The sequence below is a fragment of the Melopsittacus undulatus genome, chromosome 2 (assembly GCF_012275295.1).
Source record: "Melopsittacus undulatus isolate bMelUnd1 chromosome 2, bMelUnd1.mat.Z, whole genome shotgun sequence".
Taxonomy (NCBI): domain Eukaryota; kingdom Metazoa; phylum Chordata; class Aves; order Psittaciformes; family Psittaculidae; genus Melopsittacus; species Melopsittacus undulatus.
In genome coordinates this window covers 51185245-51198920 of record NC_047528.1, presented here as the reverse complement: position 1 = coordinate 51198920, position 13676 = coordinate 51185245, and the positions used below count along the sequence as shown (strand labels likewise).

The 13676-nt window shown below is 40.5% G+C and overlaps 1 protein-coding gene across 1 annotated transcript in view; it reads right to left on the bottom strand.

Moving 5' to 3' along the window:
- The window catches only part of LOC101874614 (dnaJ homolog subfamily C member 3), a 30142-nt gene extending 19238 nt beyond the window's left edge, over nt 1-10904 (bottom strand). Inside the window, exons 1-4 of the mRNA XM_034073697.1 lie at nt 10654-10904; nt 5896-6006; nt 2754-2878; nt 2068-2142 (exon numbers count right to left, since the gene is read on the bottom strand). Coding sequence (XP_033929588.1) covers nt 2068-2142; nt 2754-2878; nt 5896-6006; nt 10654-10735 — 393 coding nt within the window. The 5' untranslated portion in view covers nt 10736-10904. The remainder of the gene's footprint in view (nt 1-2067; nt 2143-2753; nt 2879-5895; nt 6007-10653) is intronic.
- Nucleotides 10905-13676: the final 2772 nt, after the last annotated feature.

The following is a 13676-nucleotide window of genomic DNA, read 5'->3' as shown; positions in this document are numbered from 1 at the left end:
AAATGATTGCATCTCCTGAAACACTGAGATCCCTTTCAAGAACATGACTTTTAGAGAAGGGATGGGAAGAAAAAAAATGCTTTTCCAAGTCTCCACTGGGATTCAGACTTTGGAATATGCTTGGAGAAAACATTTTACAGACATATCACTATATCAGTCACCTTGCAGTTCTGGTACGCACACAAAGGAACACTGCTGATATTGACTCTTAATGCAACCATCACACAGGGAATTACAAACCATCTCACTCCTACATGTCTGTCTTTGGTAGTCCAAGTAAAATTACTCTCCCTAGTTTCCACACCCTGACATGGTTTCTCCAACTCAAAAGCAGAAAATACTCTAAATTCTCATCTGCTCCCTTGAAATCAGAACCTGACCCAAACAGTCTCATGTGTGAAGTCACACAACAGAACTCATCTATAATCATTCAAGGGCATATAATCTACTTCAAAGAAGGCTTTACCAGAAGAAAGCCCATCTCATCTACACAACTATTTCCTCAGGAAAATAAAACAACACTGAAGGCAGAAACTCCCACATTTTTACATCTTACAATTCATTTCTGTACACGTATGATGTTCTCAGGAACACCTACTCTCAGTAACATCCTGCAAGACTGCACACTAAAGAAAGTGGATTATTTTTCTTCAAAGCAAGACTTTCAGCAAAAAAGAATGGATGGGGTGAAGGTTGGTTCTGGGTTTTGCTGGGGTTTTTGTGGTGTTGTTTGTTTAGGGTTTTTTGTTGGGTTTGTGTGTGTATGGTTTTGGGGTTTTTTTTTAATACAGCATTTCCACCCTGTCTTTCCACAATACTTATCTTACGCAGATTCAAACATATGACCTGGCTGCTGCATGCCTACTGACTTAAAGTAACTGCAGATTTTGAGCCTGCACACAACTAATGCAGGATGACCCAAGTTTTTCTCCAATTTAGCTCCAGATCTGGACACAACCTGCTGATGTGTTACACGCTTTGCCAAAATGAAAGCATTCCAGTAGGTGATATCCAGGCAACAAAGTGAGAGGCTAGTGGGCTCTTCAGCTCCTGACCTATAGAGCATAATCGAATTACATACTCTGTTCACATGTAAAACACACAGTTTCAGGTATCGAAGTCCACAACTACATTTTAGCCTAAAAGCTTTTAAGATCCCACTGGTATTTCTTTGCATTGTATCTGCAATAGTAACAGAAAGAAGTTTCCAGGTACAACTTATTCTTTTCGGCTCCTTGACCAGTGAATCACAACATGAGCCAAAGCTTCCTAATGGCTAGTACTGCCCCTACCATTTTTGTTAGCAAAAAGTAGAGTCTGGATGTGAAAGTCTTGAGATCACTTCAAGAGCTACTCAATCCCTAACAGACTCACACCTTCTTTCCTCCCCTCTCATTTACAAGAAAAAATACCAAAGACTAAAGGCAGTAATCTTAAATTTTTGCAGTTGGTTTGGAAAACGGCAAGTTCCCTGACAAGTGACCGCAGCATTTCCATTACATAGCATTAAGCTATACTTCAAGAAACAGTAACAGCAAAGAGATGCATACACACTCAGATTCAACACCGACATCATGTAATTGCTACAGCAGCAACTATGTCCTCTGTTAATCAGAGCTGAATACTCTCCCGCATTTGCAATTACACTTTCAAATTCTATTTGTTTTGGCATAAGGAATATGCAAGCTGTTCAACTAGCAACTCTTGAAGGGTAAGAATAAGAATGAATCTTACTTATTCTCATGCTTACAGAAATTTTGTGCAGAGAAGGAATAGGGTTTCACATTTTCTCTGAGGAATTTTGTTCTAGATGAGTTTATTTTCGCAATGTAAGGCTGAAATGTACAAATACCCATGAAAATTAAAAAGAAAAAAAAAAAAAAAAAACCCAAGTGAGCTTTAGGTGGGTAACATCCAACTGTGTTTGTATGGAAACTCTGAGCACTTTCTGATCACAGAGAAAAAGTATTGTCAATGTCATGTCACACATGAAATATGGGGAACTCCTCAGACTCAGAATCCAACCTTAAAAGCAATGATGTAATTCAACTTAGGCTTCCAACTTACCACATTTTTAAAGTCATCCTCTGCTTCATCAAATTTTCCTTGCTTGAGCAGTAAGTGTCCTCTCTGTAATCTCGCCTGAAATAAAACCATTTCTTTTTATGTACAAACTGGAATTCAGCAAATTATGAACATAAACTTCAGCTTCCTTTATCAAGAAAAAGAAAGTTGAATTTTACTACAGCTAACAAGCTGAAACAGATCACAACACCCGTTCCTCATCTTCTTGATTTGGCATTCTTAAAAAGCCTCTTTGATGGTAAAGGATCACTGCACCAGAACTGATGGAGAAAAAGCAGCCACAGTTTTTATGAGCAGCTGAAACCCATGTAAAGAATTCATCTGAAGAGTTGCACAAAGCACAAGTTAATGTTTACCTTACACCAGTTACTTGATTATAACAGATTTAAGAAATCAGAATAAATAATTGAATAACCACAAGCAAGAGAAATGTTCAGCGTAAACCCATGAGGAACATGAACTTAATGAATCTACTACTAGTTGTTAGAATAACTGTCTAGACTATACTCAGCATAGCTACAAATTAAAGCACATACACCCCTGCTATTATTTTATCCTGTTAAAAGCCTTATGAGTAATACTATATTTCTGTTGAGCAAAACCTGAAAAAACAAATTTGAAGCAGGGGGGTTTTATGCTTGAACACTTTCAATCACAGTAATACTTACTGATGTGAAGTCCTGCTTTAATTCAACCACTTTACTTAAATCACGAATTGCTGCTTTTGATTTGCCCATGGCTAAGTACACTGTGGCTCTTCTGTAATAAGCAATGTAGTTATCAGAGTCTGCCTCTGCAAGTGAACAAACAGTAATCAGAACACTATCTCAAAGCAACTGAAACTTTGGGTAAAACAAAACTTTAATAACTAAAATTATCTGACTTTTAAGCCACTGGAAAAAAGTGGTACTTATAAACAAGGCATAACATTTGTAACAATATCCAAGCACTATGCAGTTTCATTTAACAATCAAGATTACAGAACTACAATAAACTCTAAATGAGTACTGAAAGTGAAACATGTACACATTTTTCACCTTTGTACAGGAAAGCAGCCACTAATGCTAACCTTTTATCTCCAACCACATGCCTGCATTTGAAAGCATATTAATGCATAATTCTCTATTCCAGTCCCTGTCAATCATACAGGATGCAAGCAAGTAACTCCAAAATTACCAATATGCAAGTCCAATGCCCACACAGACACATAAACCAATCATCTATTGAACTAGCAGCAGCTTCTTTCTTTAATACTAAAGTGGATACTAACACCCCCTTCTCAGTGGCAGACAAATGGACATACATTAGTAAAACCTGAAGGCTAACTTCAAGGCCCACATATTCCACACTGTATGCTGGTCAAACTTCCACGATCCGGCTATTTTAACAATTTTAAGGCTAGCACATACATACGCCCTTACAGAAGGCAATCAGTTTCTGAAACTGAGTAAGACTTCCCTCAGTATTCTCCTCTAGGCAGTTTTTCAAAGAAACAGGCTCTCAAGAGCAACTTAAACCACCCAACCAACCATACACAGTAGACTTCTACTGTGCTATTAAAAAAATCACCAGAGTTTGTAGACAAGACACCCATATCTGTCACAGAAAACAAGTATTTATTGTCCTCATCTCATCTGAGGTTAAAGTTGAACTTCAAAATAAATGGAATAAACAGCACTGCCAAAAATCTTACGGTCAGTAACCAAGTTTCATAGCTGGCCACCTCTCTTACCAAAATGCTAGTTCAAGTCCCACTGGAAAAAGTATCTGCACCCTTTCTCTCCAATGTGTTGGTTGTGAAAGTCAGAATGCCCAGCACTGAAACTGAATTACAACTTCCATGCTGTACAGCAACATGGTGGACATCTAGCATATTTAAATGTTGCTACCTTTAAAAAATGAGAGGTATTAAATCCTACTGCATGCAACTAAATATGTATGGTAGGCACACATCAACAGCTGAAATTAAGGAACTTCATTAATACACAAAGGATGAAAGAGAGGAAAAGAGCAAACCCAGAAAGCACATTCCATCCCAGAAGGATTATGGTCTTTCTGTCAGTCAGCATACAGTTTTGCCTCAGTTCCCCAGTAACAGTAATGAACAGCAGTTGGCATTTACCCAGAGAGAAAGCATAAGCCATCAACATGACACGACTGAAGAAACAGTTGTAAATTTAACGGGAGAGAAAACGGACAAGAGCTTTCTTCTACTTTAGAAGTTTGAACATAAGCAAAACAAAAAACAACCAACCAAAAACCCACAAGAAAAACGAACAAGGAAAAAAAGTAGGCAGGCAAAACAAAACTATCCATTTACCTCTCTGTCTACAATAATGAAACACAGACAAATTAGCATTAGAAACATTTCTCCCCTCCTCTACAAACACAGTCAGCAAACTGCACTTTCTTCTCAAAAAGGCAGAATACAAAAAAGAAACAAGTCTGATCACAGTTCCAGCAATCAGGCTCAAATCAACATACAGCTAAGAATCCTGTCAAGGCCACAACACAGGTGGTCATACCATAGTTTTACCAGCTGCTCCAACAAAGCAGAGGATTTCTTTCTTGCAGGCACCTGACACCACAGCCACCTTTGCACCACCACCTGCATTTGAACAGCCACAAACTGTACTGGACTTCTCATCAAATCCAAGTTAAGGCTTGTCAACCAATAGTAAAGGAATAAACCACACTGTAACACTAACTCTGCCCAGATCCCACAGGAATGCTTTGACAGCAACACACAGGGAAAAGGTGGAACAAGGAGCCTCTTGGTAGAACAAGGAGATTCCACATCACAGAGAAAGAGAAAGTTTCCCCTCCACTCCCTTTATGAAAGGGAGGTTGATCTTAGAAATCTCACAGAAAGTATGAATAACTCAAAAATCAGCAAATATTTCATTTACACATCACTATTAGACCTAGACATAAATAGAAAAGTCTCAGTAGTATGACTTGATGTGTAACACCTTTGTATTATTCTTTACAGAGAAAATTATGCACTTGTACAAATTACAAACTCCAACAACTTTTAAAATGTAAAAAAAAAAAAAATATGCAATTGAGAAATTAGTGTTAATGAGACTGCTCTTTACTGGTGCTCTGTCATTACACTTCAATTAAAGGATTTTAACCAGCCAAGTTGCTTTGAAATTTATAGAAGCAAACATTTAACTCCTCTGTTTGCTGAAAATGTAGAACATCAAAACAACTTGATCACTAGTTGAGTTTGAGAGGCACAGTTAATAATTCTTCACTACCAGTCCAGTATCTCAAATTTGTAGAATCAGTTTCACAAAGGTATCAACCACCTCAACTAGAAAAAAAAAAACAACCCCCAAACTGCTCCTCCCCCCCAAAAAAATACACCAAAAAACAAAGAATTACTTTAAATGTCGTTTTTTTAATCCATTCTTTCTTCTCTCCAGCACTGTAAACTCAACCTTTCAAAAACTAACTTCAAATAACTTCATAAAGACAATACCTCATCTTGATGGGATTAGATACAGGTAACACCTCATCAAACAATAACATAATCAATTGTCATTGCTTTCATACAGCTAGCTTGCAAAACAGCAGTGACTTAATGTTCACGTATCACAGTTCCTTTTATCAAAACCAAACCATAAGTATTATGCTACATCTCTTTTGGCTTATATCCAAACTGCTGCATAAAGATGCCCAAAATTCTGTGACTCATGGAATGCAGTTTGCAAGAAAGCAGAACACTTGATGAAGCAAACAAAAACAACAACCCAAACATCCAAACTTATTTCAAGGCAAACATCACTTTCCAGAGATACATACCTATAGCAGTGTGAAAGTGAGACAAAGCATCTGCTAGCTGTCCAGCAGCCAATAACTTCTTTCCCATTTCAAGTTGCTTTTCTACTTCTGCATTTATTCCACATTCAGCTCCTTAAAGAAAGGCAAGACCAAGGTTTTGAGTAACTAGTTTGATTATACCAAGAGCATATAGTGATAACACATATAACAAGCAGTTACTGATATAAAAGCAGTCACATATTCCTGTACTAAAACAATCAGCAACTTAATAAACACTGTCCCCAAAATTACCAAGTAAATAGATAAGCATTGTAAAGCACCATATTGTGAGAAGGCACCAAATAGGCATTTCTGCTCCTGTCTATACATTCAGTAACATACTTTCGGCACACCAAGCTTTATACATCAGCTATAAAAACAATTTGACAAAATACATTTCTATGTGAACTTTCAATTTAAAAACAATCTGAAATAAAAATACTCATAATGCACACACAGCAACGAAAAACAATTGAAGTTAAATTTCATGACCCTACTGATAACTTAGGACTCAACTGAGAACAGTTAACTGAGTGACTGGCTTCTAGTCTACTGCAATTTTGTCTCATTTACTTTATCATTTCCAAGGCAAAATGTTTCCAGGGCACAAGTTTTGATATCAATAATTAAGATTCTTCCCCCTCCCCCCAATTTTCATTTAACTGGAAGTATGAAAAATCACACTAAGGTGATAAGTTTTCAAACTGCCAGTTTCAGTTGAAAGCTAATAAATTGCTGCTGTTCAATGAACAGGGAAAGACTATTGTTGAGAAGAAATAAGTAGCTGAATTCAAGTACATGCTGTACATCCATCAATTCAGCCATAGAGATTTTTCATTTGTGAGACTTGACGGCAATCTGCAAATCAGGACAGACTTTCACTACAACTTACCAGTTTATGACTATTGAAACTTTCACTCTATAAAGAGTTTTAATAAAAGCATACCTTACACATAAGCTTAAGCAAGGTAGCAAGTTAAAATCCTGAATAAATACAATTACTGTGAATCAACTTCTTTCAGTCAGGTTTTGTGTCTAACTAACTCAGGCACCTGAACTAACCTCATATACAAAAATGCAGCAGCACTTTGAAGCTGTTTCTTAGAGTCCAAATAAAACTGTTAAAACTACACAGGTTGGAGGAAAATATATCAAAACTTCTCACACTGACAGGTAACTAAACAACAAAGTATTTGTAATGAAAAGAACATGAATGTCTGGATCACCAAATCCTTAAGATTTTTGGATCCAGAAGCTCTTGGCACTCAAGATCTTAGTTTTTCTTTCCTACTCCTTAATGCAGTTCATAATTCTTTAAATTCCACAGAAGAAAAGTAATGCCCTCTGTATGCACTAGAAAAAGCTTCATCTGCTAAAAGACTGATAATAATTAAACAAACTGGATTCTAGAGGCTTCAATTATTTCTTTCAGACCAGTAACAAACTATTTTTTTTTAGTTCATGGAAGTTACTTTATAAAATAATCCCTAAGTTCCTGGTCAGTAGGGTTTTTTTTGTTTAAACAGATGACATTCATGTACTAATTATTATCCTAGAGTCAATTTGGGGTTCTTATTAAACAATGCATCCCAAAATCCATTCTATACATTCATGTATAGCTCTGAAGAAAATACAAATAGCTCCACTGATAAGAGAGAAGTACTTGACAGCAATTTTTCCATACACAGTATTCTACTTCAAGGCAGCTTTTATGTGAATGTCTATTTCTCCGAAAATTTGAGATTCTCTTTCCCATTTTGCTTCTTTGCCAGCTTGAAGTTTTTATCACCAAGTAGTTCAATGTCCTCCAAACTGACAAAGCAAGCACTGAAGGGAAGAAAACCAAAATAACCCAAACCGGAAAACAAACCCACAGATTTCTCTATCTTTGGAAGTACACTAGCAAAGAATCAGGTATCAAGTCACGAACAGACTGAAGTATTTAACATGAGCCAAAAAAAAAATTTAAAGCTTTGTCTCTCCTGTCTCTCCTCACATAATACCTGAAATCTTTCAAAACTTGTCAAGTTTGGAGCAGTATCCTAGAAGTGGGCTGTAAATTACTCTTTGATGAACCTTCCATCCACCTAAACATGGCATTCAGTTTTCAGAGAGTCTCAAGCATCTGAGGGAGTGCCCTTACTTTTACATTTAGTCACATCAGGATGGCTCCAAGAATAGATTTTCCACAATAAGATGTACCTATACAATTTATACCTTTCCTGCACATTATGTTCAGTATAGCTTTACAGTTACATAATACTTTAGGCAGGAAAGACTTTTTCCTTGAAAATACTGAACATAGTGAATGAAACGAGACAGATGACCATTAGTAGTAAGCAGGCAAGTAATAAAAACAGAAGCAACACAGATAGAGAAATAAGGCAAACTGGGAAGTATTGTATGCTCTCTGCAGAACAAGACTAATTATACTAGACATACTTTAAAAGTACACAAGTTGCTGAACATCTTAAATTGACATGGGAATCTCCAGAAGCAGCATATATAAATGGTGTAATCATGATGAAAAGTTACATTTACCATAACTACTAGGAACACTGTACACTGACCTGATAGTTAGGTTGATTATTCATATAAATCTACATGAACACTTACTCATTTTCTGGCTGTAAGCAAACAATCACTTTAAATAACCACCCCACAGCAACCATCTGCAAAATCCTAACACAGGCACAGAAGTCTAAGGACTCCAATTTTGTGTAACCTACGTGGGTATCTACTCTTTGGTCTGGGAATAAACGTGAAGACTCAAGTTCAACCAGAGGTAAAAAATAATCAAACCCACAGAGCTCTTCCCAGCATATATACAGACATTCCTGAGCTAGATATGAAGGGCCCAGCACTGCAGCTGAAGAAGCTTTGTGTGCTCCAGCAAGAAACTAAGTTTATGCAAGAAATATGCAAGTATACTATTTTTAGAGCTTTCAACTATTTTAATTTGAATGTTATTTCTAAAGCCTGCCTAATTGTTACCTATTTACCAAGAATGACAGATGACCACACACAAGAGCTCCAGCAGTCAAATCAAGTCAGATATTGTGGATAAGTTCAAGAGTCTGTAGGTCTGGCACTGATGCAATGGTGGAAGAGTCAAAACAGAAGCCAACAAAACAAAAATAAAACCAAAGTGCTCTCAGATAATAATTGTTTCCAGCCCTGTCAGTCAGAAGGCACAGGAGATGATAAGCAGGTGCAGCTAACCTGTTTTTCCAGTTAAATACACTCACTTCAAAGAAATTTTAACTACCTGGTAGGATTTTTGTTTTATTAGAATAACTGGTGCTAATACATGGGTACCTGAGCATGCAAACTTCAACTACATCTCATAATCAGTCAGATCCACAGTGTAAAAAGCTTAAGGCTGTCACAAGGCAAACTCCTATTATCAAGACAGCAAAATGCAAATGAAATATGAATATGAACACATTTGAGTTCAAAGACCAGTAACAGTAAAAAAAAAAATCCAGATATTTAAATAATGTAACCCCTAAATTCTGTAACTACATACTCTGGAAAATGAATTCATGAACTAAGAGATTAGGAAGTTCAGAAAATAAGATCTAGAACCACCGCTTTTCATTATATTACTGTTCATCTTTATTAACTGGAAATAATACATCCTAAATGAGGAAAAGGGTCTTTGATAATTCCTCATGGCCACTAAACCATATACTTGAAACAGGCTGGCAACTCCAAATAAAGAATCTTCAGCAGGAACTCCTCATGTGAAACTCTAAGTGCACAATTGTATAACTAAGTTGTACATTTAACAGGAGCTTGTGAATAAAAGTTTGACCAGACAGGTGTTGTTGACAGAGTATTCTGAAAGTAAACAGGTTACAAAAATGCAGATAAACTTCCCTGCTGAACTTCAAATACTAACGTTGAGAAAAGAAACAAAAAAACAAAGACACAACAATAAAACAAGAACATAACCAAATACAATACAGCTGTCAAAAGCCTCAGCCAGCTTGGAGGTCTGGCACTAGTAATGGCTGTGGCTGAGACGGACCATTGAAAATACCTTTTTACTTGGGAACGGCACAAAATTCCTCCAAAAGTGAGAAATTCAAGGCTAGTATAGAAGCGGCCAATACCGTCACACAGCTGCGCTCGATAACACCACGTTTTCACGACCTCACAGCAGCTCAAATCCCAACAGCAAGCCAAGGAATACGAAGCACACACACCGAGCCCCCTTCACCAGCACCGCCAGGAACTCGGACAGAACCAAGCAGATTACAAACAGGGACGGTGCCTTCATTACACACCCTTCGGAACCGCCTTGATGAGGTGGCAGCTCTGCACCTCCTTCTTCCCCACACCTTGTCCAGAAACACTCTCCTCTCAGGACGGCGGCCCCGCCGCCATGGTGCTCGCAGCCCCGCTCCTCCTCTCGACCCGGCCCGGCTCAGGCCCGCCGACTCCCTGTGGCCAGGCCGCGGCTCCGCTCTCCACCGGCACAATTCAACCCGGGCCGACACCCGAACAATCCTAATCGTCGCAATCGACGAAGACAGACCAGAAGGAGAGAGGGCGATCACCCAGCGGCTTCCCCTGACCAGGCATCGCCGCGGGCCCAGCAGTGACCCCATCTGAGGCCGACCTGCCCCAGCGGGCCGCTCACGGAAGCGGCGGCCACCTCTATTGCCACACACCTCCGGGCCGGGCAAGGCCGAGCTGCAGACTCCCCAGCTCCCCGTCACAAGCTCCACTCACCCTGGTACTGCAGGTCGAAAAGCACGAGCAGGAATGGCAGCGCGGAGCCCAGGCGGCCGGCGGAAGCCGCGGGACACACCATCTCCACCGCGCCCCGACTCCCGCGGCAACACTGGCGGCGCCCCGGGGCCGACAGCTCCAACCGCTCCGGGGTGGGTCGTGGGCACCCCTGATTGGCCGCGCCACGATCGCCCTCCCCCCGCACACCCTAACGTGGAAGCGCCCTACAGACGCAGCCCGTCCGCCTAAGTAGGCGGGCGGGCGGGGGTGCGGCTCCGCGCATGCGCGAGAGAGAACTCACCGTCCTTTCGCGCAAGCTCAGTGGTGCTGGGGCTTCTCTAGCCGCTCAGTGCTGCGCATGCGCGTTAGGGTGGAGCGACGCCACCGCCCGTAGGGAGGGTCGGTCAGTGGACGTGGTGGTGTGGGCGGAAGCCTGGGGTCAGCCACTGTGGAGTTGGCCTATCAGGAAGAAAAGCCCGGAGTGCGGCCACCTGCCCATGTGGTTTACCCCGTGTCTCTTTGCCCACTCTCTCCTGTCGCAGCCGGGCTCTTCCTGGGGTGAGGTGCGGTTTGCTCCAGGTCCGGGTTCAGCCCGACTCAGCGTGTTCTGCGGGTGTTGGCAGGCATGGCTCCTCGCCCCGGGCCAGCCGTGAGGTGAAACGGCTGCCGTCGTTGGTAAGGGAGAGAGGACTGTCGATATAAAGAGCCACAATTTGGGGTGTGATTGTTGCTGTTACCCTTCAAATTACGCTTCGAGGACAGTATTTCTGACTAGTCCAAACTGTAGGAAAATTGTGCATTTAGTCAGAAGAAAATTGATCCTGGTTCTTCATCGCTGTGTCTGACCTAGCACGGACCAGAGAACGGCAAGTGTGGTTTCAAACTGTGCTTGGCCGTCCCTGGGACACAGTCCAGCTTTCCACTAAGATTAGTCAGCATGGCCTTAACTCTGTGTTGAAGTCCAGGCATGCCAAAACAGTGTTCAGGAGTTTACCAGACTGCAGAAAAATTGGGGATGTGATTTAACAGAGCATGGTATTTTCACACTGAAAGTTCATATTAGATCTGTAAACTGAAAGTAAAGCCTGTGTAAGATAGCCTGCAATCTAACACGTATTTTTGGAGATCTCATTGTGATACACGGGTAACCAATGTACAGGGGGGTAATACAGAGAAATTGTACAAGGGAGTTAAAGGAATTCCTTTGCTTAAACAAAAGTATTGTCTGTCCTAAATACCTTCCACTGCCATCTTGCCAAGGCATTGATTGCTGCTGGAGGGGAAGAAGCAGATGCTAATTCTACTGACAAAAGCAGATGAAAGGTCCTGCTGATAAGCACCAGGAGAAGCAGACTGGGTGACCACCATGACAAAAACACAGATGTTTGGTCCTACTGATAAGCGGCAGGAGAAGCAGACTGGGCACCGACTAACCCTAAGTCCATGTCTGAAGATTAAAAGGTGTAAAGGTTAAGAGGAAGACTTATTTACTTCATCTTGAAGACCCCTACCCACAGGAGGAAGACTCATTTACTTCATCCTGAGACCCCTGCCCATGATCAGAAGGGGCACTGCGCAAGTGCAAAGGACCTTCCGGCTCATTATAATACGAAGCGGGGATAGATAATAAATATGTATAGGCAGATTGAGCAACCTCATGTCTATGTATACCTTAAGAGGATAAATGTAAAGGGACAACAACCCTGAGGTGTGCATGCTTTGCAGGAGCTATCCCCATGCACCTCAACGCTGAATAAAAGCATACCTACTTTACAACTTTAACTAGTTGTGGAGTCTATCCGCGCATCAATTGTTATCAATGAGTGAGTCAATCTCGTTTCAGAATGCAAATTTAGAAATTTATTAAATTGAGCAAGGGATAGCAGATAAAAACCAGCGCTGGGTGCGGAGAGGAATCTCCACTCCGCCCAAGATGCGCACACCAGGTCTTTGGGGGGGCTGCCCTTTATCCTTGTTGGTTCAAGGCTTCAGCCAATCCCGCTGCCTCCTTTCGCCCAGATGTTGATGTAGCGCTTTTCCATTGCTTCCCTCTGTTGCTGGGGATCTCATCGTCGAGAGGTTTCAAGAAGCTCCCAGAAGCTTCGAGAAGCGTCCGTTACCAGCCTCTCCATCACCGGTATCTTTATTCCATATGTGGTGCATGTAACAAGATATCACTTCAAACTACCTAACTCCCCCTCCCTCCACCAGCAGGGGTGCGCTCTGAACACCAGCGCGATCTCGCTGGCTCCAGTCTCATCACTGGGCTCGGGGCTTCCTCTCGCCTCCCAGTCCCGTGGAACAATACAACTGATTTCCCCTTTATAACTCACAAAGTACAATAATTACAAAAAAAAAAAAGAAATATGGTTCCACACAGTGACAGTTACAGAGAGTGTCTTAGAGTGTAGCAAGCAATATTTCCCTTTAAACCTTTCGATGAACAAACCCCACACATTACATCATTACCTTTATTTTCATAATGAAAATACAATCTGTTCTTAGCTACCACAGAAAAACTAACCCTGTATGTGCCTAGTTGTTCATTGTTTCAAATTATCTGCCTAGTGTTTTTGGATAAGCAGTTCATCTTAGGGGCCTATTATATGTTATACCTCACCAATGTAAAAAAAACAAACAACAAAATAATCATGCTTTCCAGGGAAATCTGCTGAGGAAGCCAAAAACTTGAGGCTTACAAGTCTGATTTGGCAACCACAGAAACTTCTTTTTCATTCTGCAAGTACAGTCACATTACCTTTCTTACCCTAGATGATATAATTCACTAATTTTCTTGAAAGATCATACTGTTAAAAAGAAAAGCAAGTTATCCCTCTTCACTTTATTTTTAAGATGATGCTTCAAAGATACCACCTTGAAATTTGACCTGCAGAAGTAATTCAGAAATAAGAACTTGAAATAATATAAGAAGTGTTAGATGTGAAATGAATAACTGATGACATTCTAAGGATATCAGCATGAAGAACTTGACAACTCCATAGCAGTATGGGTAAGACAAAATA